Below are 17,530 nucleotides of genomic sequence, written 5' to 3' on the forward strand. Positions count from 1 at the left end.
TTTTCTAAAAAAATAAATTTAATATTTAATTTTACCAGAATTTTAAAAAATTACTTTTCACACAAATGGATTCCTCGGCAATACTCTACCTTCGACAGATATAATAAACTAACTTAAAAAAAAAAATATTATTATTTTAAAAATAAAATATCCCACAACACAATTTTAAAGTCAATTATAAATAGTGTTGCAAAGTGAGTACTAAATGCCTTTGGAAGGCTTGAACACAAGCATCTTTTAAATGCAATAGGGCATGAGGGGACAACTTCTCCTCATATTTGCACAGAGCACAGACATGCACGGGGTCCCTCCTCTTCTTCACAGTATACCCAGTATATAGAATAGAAGAGGATGGGCTCAGAGCCTACTAACAGTGTTACCACCCCCATGGATGCACCCGAAGGGTTTCCAATCTCCGCCCATGCTACAACCATGAAATCATCGGCGAAGCTGAATGACAAATCCACAATAGTGAGTGGGTATGATTTTAACGAAGGAATTGATCACGAAAAGCTTCTCTTGTCAATGTTAACTACGGGTTTCCAGGCTTCTCATCTTGGTCGGGCTATTGCTCTTATCAATAATATGGTAGGTGATACCATCAGTAATATCCCATTTTCCTCATTTTCCTTTTTTGGGTGCTTATTGAATACAACGCTGGTTACACTTCCTATTCATACACTATATGACTTGGCCTCTGCATAAGCAGTTCGACTATATTAGAATAAATTTTTTTGGTTATCTGTCGGTTGCTCATCATTGGATCCTTTCATTTCATTTCATAGCTAGACTGGAGGCCAAGCGACGAACCGATTGAAGAAGGTTGCAGCGAGGAAGAGAGGGATGCAACTTTTAGACAAAGTGTAAAGTGCAAAATATTCATGGGTTTTACTTCGAACCTCATCTCTTCCGGTCCGCGAGACACTATTCGGATCTTAGCAGAGCATCACATGGTGAGTCTCTATCTACACTTGCCTAATATAGAAGAATTGTTATAGCATTTTCCCATTTTCAATGTAGAAGAATTGTTATAGAATTTTGCTCTGTCTTCATTATTTTTTAAAGTACTTCCTTTAAACTCAAAAGAAGCATTGCAACGAGCCCTAAGAGGTTGTGCACTACAAGCAGATTGCTTGTATGGGTGAAACTGACTTGAAGGGGCTAATCACTAAGCATAACCTTTTGTCTATCAAAAATAGGGGTTCTCTTCTTTCAAAACCACCCAAGACGTGGGGTTTTCTTCTATCAAAACCACTTGGTCCATTTTCTTTTTCATACCTCCAGGGGAACTGAACCTTGGCCGGTGGTCTGGCATAGCGCTGCATTCAGCGTGGGCAGCCTGGCGTGCCACCGTATTCACTATAGAACCACGATTCACGAGACTGTTAGCCATGTATTTCACATGCCACATCTTGAATACTATCAGCCCATTATTTCTTGAAAATTCCCTCATCTTCCATCACCCACTCTGAGTGAAATTAAAGAAAGTTAAATGCTGCAAATGTGTGCTCTGGTGCCTATTTTGACTTATCATCAGTATTAGGAGGAATATGGAAAAATTATCATCAATTCAAGGAAGAATATTGTAAAATTCTTACACATATGCATTAGAAGGTGTAATTATTATCCATACAATCCAGTTGTCCACATAAACAAGCAACTGTAAGATTTCTGTTGTTTCTTGTAGTGGTAAACTCATATCATTTTGCCTATTTTTTTCGTTTTTTTGTCTAGTTAAATTATTTGTTATAATGATATTGCAGTACTTTTTCCATTCACGTGGCCTATTGTGAGTTTGGCCACGCCTGCTCTAGTAACAAAGCTTCAATTCATGTTGGCAGAGAAATGTGTACAGGTTGATGTGCTGGTTACCACGGCAGGAGGGGTTGAAGAATACCTGATTAAATGTCTAGCACCGACCTATACTGGTGATTTTTCACTACCCGGAGCTCAGTTACGTTCAAATGGATTGAATCAAATTGGTAATCTGTTAGTGCCTAATGACAATTACTGCAAGTTTGAAGACTGGATCATACCCATTTTTTATCAACTTTTAAAGGAGCAAAAAGAACAGGTATTTATGTAGCATTTTTTTAAGGCAACATAGTTATTTCATTGCTCTTATCAGTTGGGGTGTTTTCCTGTATATTTGTGTGTTTTTATTTTCCTTGTTAATATCAGTTATAATCAGCACCTGGAATACATGGTTTGTAGGACTAGATGCCTTTTGAGGAGGGCATGGTTTGAATCAAACCCTCATTAAAAAATTACTACAGAAGCTTTCCTTATTCCTAAAGGGAGGTGTGTGGCTGCTAAACTGAAATTTCTTGACCAATAAGAGTAAGTCATAGGGAGATATCAATGGGGAGGGGTTCATGTCTGCCTGCCTGTGTGCTCAACCATGTTTGTTGGTTGGTAAAACCAATGAAGTTGACTGTAAAAAGGATGAGGCTACAACAAGGGCCGACAGGGATGAGTGTCTTCATTTTCGAAACAAAAACTCAAGGTCACGAAATAATGGACCAAATGATCTCAAGATATGCAGCAACACCTGTGATGCAAGGAATAATTGAATTACATCAAGATATTTTTTCCTCCTAAATTCTGATTTTGGTTCATGTATCATGGACGTTGGTTTGTGGCTAGTGGTATTTTCACTATAGAAGAGATCTGAGTCTGTAGAGTATTGTTCATTGAGCTACTATAGAAATTATTTTGACCATATTTCCTAGTATTTAATATTCCTCTGTTCATTGCTATACCATCCTTTTCCTTGTTATACTAGATGTGCGAGGGATATAAAAAGGATTTCGTACATGAGATGAACATAACCAGGAATATTTCTTATTCAAAAATGGAAATACCCATAGAAAACAGAAAATGCCCATAAATATATCTGTTTTAGGTGCTTGATGCAGAAAAGACAAATATACTTTGGATAGCATTAAAAATTTGTACTACTTGAGCTAATATACATGTTTTGGCTTGAGGTCTTCTTTATACAGTGTTACAGCTAGAGATGAATAATCCCATAAATATATGACTGTTTTGGGTGCATGATGCAGAAATAGATAGATATATTTGGGTAATGTAAAAAAATTGTACTACTTTAGTTACTATGCTTGTTTTGGCTTGAGGTGTTCCTTATAAGGTGTTACGACTATTAAGGAATATAAAGAGAGTGTTAAACCTTGATTGTTTCACATTTTTATACCTTTTAATCATGCTATATATTGTTGTTAATTAATGTTTTTTACGAAGAAATTTTATCTCTCAAAAATCTGTTTATCTGTTGCATTTTCAAAAAGTGATTACTAGTCCATGGTTTTTAGAATGGGCATGAACCTACATTTTGATGGGGTAAATGGTAAAATAGAGAACAAAGAGAATTGTAGGATTGAAAATGAAGTACAAAGGTTTTCCAAAAGAGTATTGCATACAAATTGTATTCAAAACAGAGTTAGTTGTAAAGAGCATTTGCAAAATTTTAGAAAACTGCTCTTGCTTGCAAACATCCTAACATAGTTATTACAATCAATGACATTGACAAAATTTCTAGAAAATGTTAAAATTGGCAACTAGGGCCAAACTCCACATGGGTCATCTTATTTATGACAACTGATATTTTTCTTGGATTCCTCTCTCCGATAGGTGTAGGATTGATCTAAAGATCATTTGATTCTAACATGTACAAATGAAGTTATGAATTTATTTTGATTATGGTAAAATTGTCAAGGTCGGCCAGCAAACTTATGTAGGCTTAGAAGCCCAACAGTCATGTCTATTCATCCTCAACCTTGCATATAGATAGAAGGTGACTTAGCCTCATTTGGACACACTCATCTTCACACTTCTCTTTCTCCCTCTCCTCATTGATCGGGTGTGGATTTCTGGGCCTCTCTCTCCACACATCCGAAATTTCAGGAGACCGAATAATTTTTGGACAATTTTACCATGCGTTGACCAACAACGTTGACATGTTTGACTACGTTTTTGGGTGATATATTTCTGTTTGGGCAGGCCGCATTTCTGGGCACAGAAATCGAGGTCAAATGTTGACTTTGACCAATGTTGATTGCAGCTAGGGCTGACCGTTGGGTTGGTTGTTTGACCATGTTGGACTGGACTGTTTTGGGTTGTTTTGAGGGTTTATTCATCTTTCTGTTTGGAGGCCAAAGTTGACTGAAGTTAACCAAATTGTTGAGGGTCGAATCTGCCTTGTTGACCAACATTGTCATTTCTAGTTAGGGCTCTTTTACTGCTGTTACAAAATATAAGATTTGTAAACTGTACCATCTCCCTCTGCTGAACTATTGAAGACTATAACAAGATTTGATCAAGGGTTTCCCCACATTGGGGTTTGTCCCTGGCTGGTGCCACATCTTGTGTCCTCTTGTCTTGGCTTGTCTTCTACTGTTTATGTTTATGTTCTATCTGCATTTTACTATCATGTCGATGTGATTGCTAAACTGGATATTGATATTGGGATAATAAAGAAATTGAAGTAAAATTGCTCCTAAGCATAGAACATACCATTTTTACCTAAAATTAACATGGTATCAGAGATGAGGTGAAGACAATGCCCAAGCAATAGTGAAAGAGCAATCACCAATGATAGTTGGACAAGGACAAAAGGCTCAATGGGTTCCTCATCCCACTTCCCAATGAAGACAAGCTTTATGAAAAATCTAATTATCATGGATGGAAGATGTCTCTTGATTTACCCTTAGAAGAACAAGAAGTGTTGGATTATGTGCAGGGTAAAATCCCTGAGCCTCCTTCAAATGCACCGGCTGCTGCGAAGACCAAGTACAATAGGTGTTATAGACATTTTTGTGCCTTGCAGCTCCAAGCATGAAATGTCCATAAACCAAGGGCTCCTAAGTCCCTAAAAGTGTTGTTCTAACCCCTAAAGGAACAAGGTCAACAAATTACAACTTCTCCCAGAAGTTCTCCACCAGAAACTGCTCAGAATAAGTCAAAACAGGATCATTTCAGCTGCTCCACTGGCTAAGTGCGTTGCATAGCACCTAAACACACTAGCTGGGTGCGTTGCAACGCACCTAAATGCAATATGAGGGTGCGCTGGGCGAGAAATGACAAATGGCAGTGTCATTCCGCGAGGTGGAAAGACAATGGAAGCTTCCAGAATCTTCTCCTATGACACTTGCCTCACTGAATTCGACCAAGGATGAGTAAGAGGCCTTCAGTCTCCAAGTGGAAGCAAGAACTGACAGAGAGAAGACACTAATCAAATCACAAGCTGACTCATCCTCCTTGCATACATCTATATATGGATCCCTCATCCCAAAGATCCAGAGGCTGGAATTTTGCACATTGTAAGGAATTGTTGTTGGTTTTGGGACAGATATCAGAGTATTGGGTGATTTATGCTTTGTTGGAGGTGAAGAGGGGCTTCTTTGCTGGGAGGTTGATGCTGGGTCAGGAATCATCGGTTGTAACTCCTCCTGGATCTTCTTGTATATCAATAAAAACTATTTGAGTTTTTCCTCCATGCTTTTGTATCATTGATGCTTGTTACATTTGTATGGTTAGCTTAAATCTGATCCTAAGTTGTTTATGAATATAGATCCATGTCTTTGTATAGTTTTCTTCTTCTGTGATCTTACAGGTACTTGGTGAAGTTGGGCAAGTAAGGGAGCAAGTAGCAGGAAGCTGTCAAAGAAGAGAGGGATTGGATCAAAGGACTAGCGCAAGACACAGGTCGGTTCTTTCTATCCCCTTCTATCTATAGTTCATAAAGGAAATACAAAAGTAGTTTTCTCTGTTTGTTTCTAAGGCAATTGTCACACCTTAGTGGGATAGAGCAGTTCTAAATAGACACTTTTCTCGGTAACAAAATGGTGACTCCACTGGGGAAAATGTCTAATTAGTTTGTTTGTGTATCTCTTTGTTGTTTGTTGCATAAACTTATAAGTAGCATTCGAACTCCATTTGCCATAACAAATGCAAAGTAGACATCTGCTGCTTCAATCCATTCACTGGATTTGTTTATGATTTGAACAGCTGATTCACAAATGATCTGATTGCCCTTGTGATAGCTCTTAGATCCTCCTTAGATCTACCCCTGATTGTGCATTACTGATTGCTTTTACTCGGCCAAAAACCAAAGACTAAACTGCAAACCATGACCCAGAACCCGGACAGATTCTCGTTTCTGGCCCAGCGCAGGTACTGTTAAGAGTTCCTGCATTTCAGCGCACTTCCCGAAAGGGCAACCTGCGCTGCAATCCAGTTTCTCTGTGTTGCAGGTGCGCTGATCAGACTAGCCCTGTGCAGCTGAGGTTCTTGTGCTTCATTTTTTCCAGTTTTGTCTCTGAATTTTGCAGCCTGTGATCAGTATATGTCTGTTTAAAAACCCCTTTTCCTTGCTGATATTCCGCCTCCTTTGTACAAAAGAACTGTAGATGTTTTTGTGTGTTTGTTGAGTCGTTTACAGTTTTCCATTGCAAAAGTAGAATAGTCGTACTGTCGTCCTTTGATTTATATCTGTCGCAAGTGTCGATTTCGATCATAGGAGAAAGTTTGATTGCTGTTGATGGTCGATTATACTTTTACTATTGCCTTTGGTCTGAATTTGTGTTTTTCTAGTGTCAAAAACGAGTGTTCATTTCAAAATCGTAAAGTGTCGTAATCGTCTTTATCTTTTGATTTCGAAAAGAAGCTTGTTTGTGTTTGTCGCTTGAAAGCAAATTCAGATTTGTACATCAACTTTATTTTTAGCATCAATACTAAGAAAGTCGAAAACAAATACTTGCATGTGCATTTGCGTATTGACAGTCTGTTTGGCTTTATTTAGGAAAGTGCATTTACAGTGTGCTCTTTGCTCTTTGTGAAAAGATTGTGTCTTTGTTTTCCTCTAGTAGCTAGGATTTTCATTGCACAAAAGAGATAAAAGTTTGTTTATCATCTTTAGATTGCATTTTAGGAATTACATCTACATCTCGTGGTGAACCCAAGAGGCAAACTTCATAAGAAAGATTAACTTAAAATAAATTCAATGAATCTAACAACACTTTGGAACTTAACACACAACATTTAGAGGTTTAGGCTAGAGACGTATTCCGGCGTCGTAAAGCCTGGTAACTGTTGTCCTCACTGATGGTTGGGTGATTCCTCCACTTTGAGATGACAAGTGCCAGTACGGACTTGTGCTCCCACGTATCGTCGAGTATATTTTGGGAGACCCCTATAGGCTTAAATCCTTTATCCATAGGAAGCCGTGTCTGCCGCCCTATCGATCGCAATGCACTGAACACAGCATTCGAGAAGATTGACTGTCGTACCGTAAAAAGTATTCTGCAGTTTTGCGATTGGTTTGGTACTCCTTCTACCTAGATCTCCAGAGCAGTCCCTTTCGTTCCTTTTCAGACTCCTTAACGGAAAAGGTCCATCTGAGCACTTGTCACTTCAGGCTCATTAAAAATCGAAGGAGACTAGAGTCATCTTTTGTTTTTTCTCGACTCTTAAAAACTGAAAAAACAAGTTGTGTCAAAGCGTATAAAAATTTATTTTAAATGGAATGTTCATTACCCTTTCCTACGTTGATCTTGGGTTGAGAAAATGGAGTCTACCAACCAAGGAATTCCCCTTGGAGGAAATCCTAGTCCCTTCTCCTCTTGGGGAGATGTTGGTGTGCCCCATATGGCCACATTGTCGCTTCCAGGGCTGACAATTGGTTTGCCTGTATGGCTCTTCTCAACCTCTGTCGTTCAGAACACCACTATTCCTGAACAATCGAATCAGCAATTAGACGAGTCCAGAGTTGCCCACCAACCTTCTACTTCCTCAAATTCTTCCTCTCTTCCTTCCTCTTCGCTTGATGGGGCTGGAAAAGCCAAAAGTCAAGTTCCTAAGGAGAAGAAGGAGAAGAAGAAGAAAGAGAAGAAGAAGAAGGAGCCGAAGGCGAATGGGGGAAAACAAGTGTTGTCTAACGAAAATCCACACACTGCACCGACCAGACCTAAATCGCCATGTGTCATTTGCAAAGGAGACCACTTTCACAGAGATTGTCCTTGCATCCCTCGGATATTAAGGGATTGGTCTCCTCGTTTGCACAACCCGGTGTCGTCAACCTCTGATGATCATGTTGAAAGCACACCGTCGACTAGTGAAAGTGAAGCCCCAGGACAAAAAGGAAAATATAGATTTCCTTGTAAACTGTGTGAAGGCGATCATGCCGTCCACCGTTGTCCCTTCTTAGACGAAGCTAAAAGAATTTTGGATGATCGTCCAGTTTCACCGTTATGACTTCCTCCTGGATATAAAAAACTCTTGCCGAGTCCGTCACTAGTTGAAAATTCGGCTGGCCCGCTTAGGTGGTCGGCTGAAGCACCTATCATTGAAGATAAACCATCTGGATCCATACCAGACGAAAGTCAAAAGGTCAAGGCGGCAGTTGACCCGGTCTTGCCTCCAGAGGTTTCATCTTCAGATGATACAATCACTGAAGAGAACAAGGATGACACCGTCCAAATTCTTTTCATAAGCACAGACTCCAACGAACATGGGGGCAATTTACCTGTTCCTTTACCGCAGGAAGGAAGTTCGTCAGAGTCGTACCCGGCCGTCTATTCGATCCCACCTCCAAGCAACCTAGTTGTGTCCTTCGACTGGAATCAACTAGGCAGACCCCGTTTACCAGCAAGCATACCATTCCGAATTATCGTTCAAATATATAGAATGGTTATGGCTGGTACCATCATAGATGAGGGCGCTTCTGTGAGTATCCTTTCCTCAACTGCTTGGAAAGCGATTGGTTCGCCATCGCTTTTGCCTGAGATGAGAAATCTGACAGGCTTTGATAAAGGAACCAGTCGACCTTTAGGGATCCTTCCCGATGTGCCCATAACATTGAGAGGGAAAACCGTTCGCATGAACGTAATGGTAGTTCAAGGACCCATGGATTACAATCTACTCCTTGGACGAGACTATATTTATTGCATGGGAGCCATTGTCTCCTCACTCTTTAGAGTAATGTGTTTTCCGCACGAAGGAAGAGTGGTCAATCTCGTGGACCAGCTTTCATTTCCCGGATCATACAGAGCAAATAGTCATATACCATCCCTGAATGGTCTTTTCACGCAAGAAATGTCTCAATCTCCAGTCCGTCCTCCCGATGAGCGCGAGTAATTCGGAGGGATATGACTGAAACCCAGGGGCATGCATCCTGGTCTGCTTTGGAAGGAAAACTTCGGGTATAGAGTAGGTTTCCGCGGGAGAATATGCCTAGTCTGTACCCCCGTCCGTGATTGGAAGAGGGGGTTATTCTAGTACAGGATTCTCTTGTCAAAGTTATGTGAGTTGGCGAGCGCTGCCACTCACCTTTGTTTATCTCGGTAGACATCGCCGAAGAAGTGTTTTGTTCGCGCCGCAAATAGAACAATCTTTGGGTAACCTGTAAGAGGTAGGCCTCTCTCGGTAAAACAAATGTTTTGGCGGATAGAAGTAGAGGTAACCTTGAAACTCTGTTTTATACCTGGGGGCATGCAAACCTTTTGGTGTGCAAGCAAAGAGCGATTATTTATCTGTTTTTTGGATTAGTCGTTTCCTAACTTGCATAAAGAAAGGATGTGGGGCAAAACTCTAAAAGTTGCCGTTTTATATGAGACATTCTTATCATACGACTGGATTAATCGAGCAGTGTTACCGCAAGGTTCAAGCTCGTTAAAAAATAAACCCGCACCGAGCAAATGTTTCCACCCGCGTTTAAGCTCGTTAAAAAATGAACTATTCCCCCGGTAAATAACCACCGTGAATGTAGTACTTCAACCATTAAAGCCTTGGTCGTGTTTGCACCGTCACCTCCACTTTTACATTGGCCGATCATTCACCTCCATTTGATTGTTTACCCATTTTGAGGAACAGCTGCGAAGAGTGATTTCACTAGCCATACTTGTGACACTGCTGTGATTGGAAAATTCCAAGCCTTACCTGGAATCAGCTGCTACCCGTCTTATCACTCGTTCCTCAAAAGACGAGTCTTCTTTAAGCCCTTTTCAACTGACTCGTAAAATATGAAAAGATTGCCGAGTCCTTGGCCTTCCAGCTCGTTAAAGGGACAGGAAGTGCTATCCCTCCTCTAGATTTTAATCTTTTTGGACCTGAGGGATTATTGCACAAAAAGATCGAGCGCTTGATTTGTTCGGCTCGTTAAAACTATCGAAAATTCATCCCTTCTGTATTGTTTTATACTTTTTCGGACTTAAGGGATTAAATGACGAAAAAGGAATTTTGGAGTTACCTTTACGTACCTTTTCAGACTCTCTAAAAATGAAAAGGGCCGAGTTATCTTTGTCGTTAAACTCGTTAAAAAGATTAATAGCGACAAACTTGTCTTTAGACGAGAACGAGTTTCACTATCGCTAGGCTTGTTAAAACATAGCGATGGGTTTGCCCGAAGGGCAAATTATAGAACAAGCATATGTTATCCTCCTCAAGCTTGACAAAAATAAAGAGGTACTGGTCAGCAATGACTGGGGAAAAATTGGGAAGAAAACTCAAAGAATATTTATTGGTAGCAAGTCGCTCTTGAACATGACACTTCCACTCCGTATCCGAGTCGGGTTGGGTTGTTTCATTCACCGGTCACATCGCCATGGTCACACCATACCATCCACATTTGGGGTTAATGATACCAATCCATCACATCAGTTTCGCCAACATGTTCAAGAGAAGTCATCCAGAGAAGTCACCTGTGTCCCACCCACTACCATACATTATACTCCATACTTTCATGACCGCCACCCTGAACCGTATATCATCAGATCGTTTTCACCTCCATCAAAATCATTTGCTCCGTTCCGTGTCATTGATGTGGGATTCATTAAGGCCCTCCTTTGACAGATCACTTCTTGTTGACATCAGCTCATTATCCAAGAAGTTGGTCTAGGAACACCCCATTCAGTACTTTGAAGCTTGCATGCCTCAATGGAAAGTTTCTCACTTCCGTCGACAGGTTTACATCAATGACCTTCGACCGAAAGATTTTGCGTGGTGTTCGACACCAAGTCCTTTATTCACACCACGTGAATTGTACTGTAGTACCTTGAGGGTCATTATCATTATCGGTGATTCCTCTCGCACTTGTTAACAGTTTACATCATTGACTGGTAATCAAGAGATGTCTTTCCATGTTCGACTTCAAAACATTTCTCACATGGATTGACTTGTACTTCGAGTGAAGATCGGACGAGATTGAAGACCCCGGATCTAGTTTCATCCATTTGGGCTGCGATATATATTCAGGGAAATAAAGACATTAAATGTACAGCATTGCAGCACAGATAATCATCCTACCAAAAGGATGGTGGCTCTATCAGAACCATCAGTCTACAATCAGACGATTGTCTGTCCTATGTACATGAAAATGAATTTATAAAGCTGAGCATGGGAATGCCCGCCTCAACTAGATCATGAAAACGGTATGAAGATAATGTATTGTATTGTATCTTATTACAGGTCTCCTCCCAGCATTGAAAGAACTTCAGATCCTCATAATAAAGCATTTCACCCGATTAACAGCCTCATACTTTAGGGGGCAACTGTTATAGACATTTTTGTGCCTTGTAGATCCAAGCATGAAATGTCCATAAACCAAGGGCTCCTAAGTCCCTAAAAGTGTTGTTCTAACCCCTAAAGGAACAAGGTCAACAAATTACAGCTTCTCCCAGAAGTTCTCCACCAGAAACTGCTCAGAATAAGTCAAAACAAGATCATTTCAGCTGCTCCACTGGCTAAGTGCGTTGCATAGCACCTAAACACACTAGCTGGGTGCGTTGCAACGCACCTAAATGCACTATGAGGGTGCGCTGGGCGAGAAATGACAAATGGCAGTGTCATTCCGCGAGGTGGAAAGACAATGGAAGCTTCCAGAATCTTCTCCTATGACACTTGCCTCACTGAATTCGACCAAGGATGAGTAAGAGGCCTTCAGTCTCCAAGTGGAAGCAAGAACTGACAGAGAGAAGACACTAATCAAATCACAAGCTGACTCATCCTCCTTGCATACATCTATATATGGATCCCTCATCCCAGAGATCCAGAGGCTGAAATTTTGCACATTGTAAGGAATTGTTGTTGGTTTTGGGACAGATATCAGAGTATTGGGTGATTTATGCTTTGTTGGAGGTGAAGAGGGGCTTCTTTGCTGGGAGGTTGATGCTGGCTCAGGAATCATCGGTTGTAACTCCTCCTGGATCTTCTTGTATATCAATAAAAACTATTTGAGTTTTTCCTCCATGCTTTTGTATCATTGATGCTTGTTACATTTGTATGGTTAGCTTAAATCTGATCCTAAGCTGTTTATGAATATAGATCCATGTCTTTGTATAGTTTTCTTCTTCTGTGATCTTACAGGTACTTGGTGAAGCTGGGCAAGTAAGGGAGCAAGTAGCAGGAATCTGTCAAAGAAGAGAGGGATTGGATCAAAGGACTAGCGCAAGACACAGGTTGGTTCTTTCTATCCCCCTCTATATATAGTTCATAAAGGAAATACAAAGGTAGTTTTCTTTGTTTGTTTCTAAGGCAGCTGTCACACCTTAGTGGGATAGAGCAGTTCTAAATAGACACTTTTCTCGGTAACAATAGGGTTTAAGGAAAAGCAAAGAACATTATCATAGATTCCATTGACAAACGTCTGGTGGCCTACATCTCTGATTTGAAGACCTCCAAGGAGATCTACGACAATTTGATCAACATGTTCAAGGTTAGTAATGCTAATCAAATTCTATTTCGCAAGAATAAGTTGAAAGATATTAAGAAGGGAAAGGACAAGGATATTCAATCCTACTTCTTTAGGATCACTGAGATCAAGAATGATCTACTTTCGATTGGAGAGGTCATTCTTAGGGAACTTACTATCACTACCCTTGGAGGACTCCCACCCGAGTGGTATATATTTAGAACCACTATTCTCAACAATGATTGAATTCCAGGGTTTGAAGAATTGATGTCAAGATGCATTCAAGAAGAAACAAGAATGGTGGATCAAGAAATGCCTTCTAATAGAAGAAACTCCACTGCATTCTCCACTCATGCCAAAATGAGAAATAATGCAAGGTCTAAAGGTCATTTCCATGGAAAGACTGGATCTAAGGGAAGAAGGAAGGGCAGGTGCTTTGTTTGCAATAAGTTTGGCCACTATGCAAGGGAGTGTCCAAATCGGTTGAGGTCACTTGTATTTATAGCATTCCAAGAGTGTCCAATTTGCTTTAGGCCGACTTGATCAAATATGCACATGTGGGATTTAATTCAAAAGTACACTTTCCCTTGTTTAAATTGAGTGTTTCAATAGTCAAAATTGGTCCTCTCGAAAAGAGGAATCTTGTCCCATGGTTGGAATTTGTCACTGAGCTGCCAAAATTAACACTCCCTCTCAACTAGGGAGAAAATCCAACTGCATCATGTAATCATTGCAAAAATCTTGTCATCAAGTCATATCCAATCTCAAGTATCTTGTCATCAAATTTCATCACAGCTCATATTTACTCATCTCTTTCTTATTCCATCTTATCTCTTGATTTTCCCTGCTCATATGTTGAACATTCTTGAATCTAAAAGTAAAATAATTTGATATCAGAGGGGAGCCTAAGATACCACCCTCTATTCATGTCGGATAGAACATCTCAATCTAAAACAATCTCCAGGAGCACATATCAACTTGAAACTACATCGAGGAGCACATCTCAACCCAGAATCACTGTCAGTGGGGATCCCAATGCTACCACCTATGAAAACATCATAGAGTTTATCATTAGGGAGCACATCTCATCCTGGAACCACATCGGGGAGAACATCTCAACCCAGAATCTCAAGGGGGAGAAAATACACATTCAACCCCATATTGAGCAATAGGTGGTAAAGGGGAGAACATATTAACCCATCCTATTACACACTAATATTCCCAACAACGACCCTTAATATTCATGAGGTAGAACACCTACATCATAATCAGCTTGGATTTTACACCCCCAAGTACACTCTCAACCAGTTAGCTAGACGGGGAGCGGTATTCCCAACAAGCCCATCTTGTGGGTATGATGCCAATTGGTGTATACGATGCAAAGACCAAGATAGGGGAGAAACATATCCAACCCTATGGGTAACATATAAGGGATAAGAATATATGACGTTATTTTCCAGAGATCCCTCAACCCCAGGATCCCTCTATCTCAATTCCTCACCCTAGGAGCTCAGACAGGGGGGAAGAGTTGGCTCAGTGTTCTTGACCAGTCCTTCTCTTTGTAGATCAGAAACATATCATCGTGCGCATATCTAGTATCACATTAATCATCATTCCGCAATAGCAGTAGTGTCATATTTATGTAAAACATAAAATCAAATATTATGTTATAACAAATATATATATCTATATCTATATATATATAGATATCACAAAAGGATACCTTATTCATCCTCTCGCTCACAGAGGCAGCAACCACAAGCCTAATCTTGTCTCATATCAAAGCATTGTCTCAATATATGAAGAGATATCAATCCTAGCTATATACATGATTATCTGCCAATTGGATCCTACTCAGTATTATCACAATGTAACCCTGTCATATCCAAAACCTGCTCAAAACAACTCTCCAAAGAGATTCTTCAACCTGCCTCACAGTTAGCCTTGCCATCAACATCGTACTCGACCTCAGTCATGCTTAAATCCACAGAATTCTCATCCAAAAATATCATGGCAGATATCATACTGAGGCAACACCTAGATGTGCTCATCTCACTAATAACAATCCTAAACAACATCAATACATCCATGCAGTCACATATCATAGGAATAATATCTCATACTAGAGATTGATTATCTCATGAAAATATCTTGAAGGGTACTCGACGGAAACTTAATGTGTATGAGGTGGATCAATCATGAAATCACTTAGGTTCCACATATACAGATGGGTATTCACATGGAACATCAATGCTTCAATCAACTATTGGTTTCCAAGTCAGATTCAACAATATATCTTCATAACTTCTTAAAATGAAATCGAAGTGTCCAAGGCTTTACATTTCCATTTTCTTTAATAGCTTAACTATATATATTTTCTTTCCCCAGCTTCAGAACTTAATTCATCATGCCATGATTCTTCATTTCAAACTTTAGAGGCAATCTCCCTCTTACTTTGATCATCAAAGGCTCATTATCTATCAAGTATAGACCATCAACATATAAAACCAAAATCAAAGTCATACCTTGGACCACTTTTGAAGTAGAGGTTTCGATCGGAACGTATTCTAGCTTCACCAGATAACTATCAATGCGGACATAATAGGATCAGGGAGCTTTCTTCATAGAATGATTTCTGCAAACATAACATTTCACCAAACCAATATGCTCAGCCTTACACAAATAAATATTGTGCACTCAAATCAAATAATTCATCTTACCAAACCTTAGATGCCAGAACAAAAATAATATCAAAATCATAAAATGTTCTGCCAATATTATTGTGACAAACTCTTCGGATCAAATTTCAAGTAGAGCACACATCCAAATACCAAGTTATGACTTCATCTATTGTCATGTCAACAAATTGTTATTAAGAAATATCAAATTCCATCAGGCCATCCATATAATCATAACATGAACTATTTATGTCACTAGATGCAAATGCATATATCAAAGACAAATCATACCTGTTCCATCCAGTCATTTTGATATTACTACATACTAAATCACAATTTTTTATACTTCAACTAATGTGTCAAATCCAATGAAACCAATACAAAATCATTGCCAACATTAATCACTAAAAGCCACTATGCCCACATAGCACTGTCATCAAAGCAAATCATCAGTTATCAAGTTAAATCATTAATCTACAAGTCAAACCCCTAATTTGTTATCATTTTGAATTCAATCAATCCATAACTCGAAAACATATCTTTGGGCTATCAAGCATCAAGTCAAAGTTCTAAAGCATCATCAATCATCCAAGCCAATACGCTCAATAGGTCAAGCTAACAAGCCAAATCTTGACAAACCCTTGCAATTGTTATCAAATAATGTCATATACTAACTTCAATGATCAAATCAAAATAACATACTAATATGCATATTTTGGTCCTCTACAAACACAAGTTTAGTCAACACTTTCACATTCTCTATAGTAAGTCAAGCATTCAAACTTCCCTCCTCATATATTTTTTTTTTGTTTGCTCCATATCTATAGGACTATCATATTCCTTGTGCATTCCATATTTTATGCTTAAAGCTTCAGTTTTTGTGACCTACAAGCATAAACGCACCCATAGGCTTTCTTCTGTGCGGTTATGAGGCTTATAACTGCACTCTTAAGCTTTCTTCCATGCTTAGACTAATGGAAACCCTCTCTTCTCAGACCAAAACTTGTTGCAAACCAACAATGTCATATATTTGACCATTTATGTCCAGAAAAAAATGTTTCAATAGTAAAGAATCTTCCATATATTTAATGCAAATGATAATAGCTGAAGGGGTAATATGAAGAGTCTCCATCTTAATGAGCATCCACTTTAGACTTCATCATTATCAACCTGTCTATCATAATATTTTCATGCATCAATAGAACTGTAGTAAATCACAAAGTCAAACTATATCATATATTCATCTTGGTCATAACATGTTAGCCTTAGCTACTTCATCATCACATAAGAACATGACATCAAATTTTCATCAAGAGTTAGATTCATATGATTAGGGAAACTGATAGGTGTATTGTCATACTTCAAATATTATAATCACTACATCACCTCTTTATCATGTTACTCAATCATAAAGGGGCATCCAGATTTATCACATATCATAATTACTAAACTAACCAAGGTCGACAAGAAGATCCTGAATATAAAACTTATTGTCACACTTATATCATAATGGTTATCATGCTTATCACAATCATTAATAACTAAATCAAGCTACCATGTATCAAAAAACATGATCTATCATTCTTATGTAATCTATCATGTCTAAGATGTGAGATGCTTTTCCAACTAAAGTATACCAGTATATCAAAAATCAATGTTTCTAGGTATCTTTTCTATGTCTTAATAGAATGTAAGATATTTGTCAAATATCAATTACACCATCTCATCATAGGTATCGTGAATCAAACATACTTTCATATGCATGCATGAGCCATTTGTGAAGGATACATTCTCATCATACCTTAGGGATTACCTTACCATCCAATATTGCAGCTGAAACATAATATTGAAACAACACATCATATATACCTTATAGTATTCAAATACTTGTGCACCTTCTTATTTGACTTAGGAAGTTGTAGTATTTTTTCAATTTCGTTGTCATGGGTAACTATTTATTTTCTCTTCCTGCATTAGTTATCCTTTCCTGCTCCATCAAATGATCCTCAAGAAGGATCTAATTATCACATATTATCAGTAGGTTAGAAGTATCCAAATACTCAAATATACATGCAAGAAGCATAATCAATGATCAAATCAATAAATCTAAACAAAAGTAAAGACATAAAGAAGCAACATAAATAAAAAA

At 38.9% G+C, this 17,530-nt stretch overlaps 1 protein-coding gene across 1 annotated transcript in view; it reads left to right on the forward strand.

The window, feature by feature from the left end:
• The first annotated feature begins 225 nt into the window (after positions 1-225).
• The window catches only part of LOC149250295 (deoxyhypusine synthase-like), a 79,006-nt gene continuing 61,701 nt past the window's right edge, over positions 226-17,530 (forward strand). Inside the window, exons 1-3 of the mRNA XM_089456424.1 lie at positions 226-588; positions 786-953; positions 1,856-2,074. Of these exons, the coding sequence (XP_089312550.1) occupies positions 352-588; positions 786-953; positions 1,856-2,074 (624 nt within the window). The 5' untranslated portion in view covers positions 226-351. The remainder of the gene's footprint in view (positions 589-785; positions 954-1,855; positions 2,075-17,530) is intronic.

Source organism: Pinus tabuliformis, chromosome 7, assembly GCF_031772625.1.
Source record: "Pinus tabuliformis cultivar Carrire ecotype Pingquan chromosome 7, CPIR1, whole genome shotgun sequence".
Lineage (NCBI taxonomy): Eukaryota > Viridiplantae > Streptophyta > Pinopsida > Pinales > Pinaceae > Pinus > Pinus tabuliformis.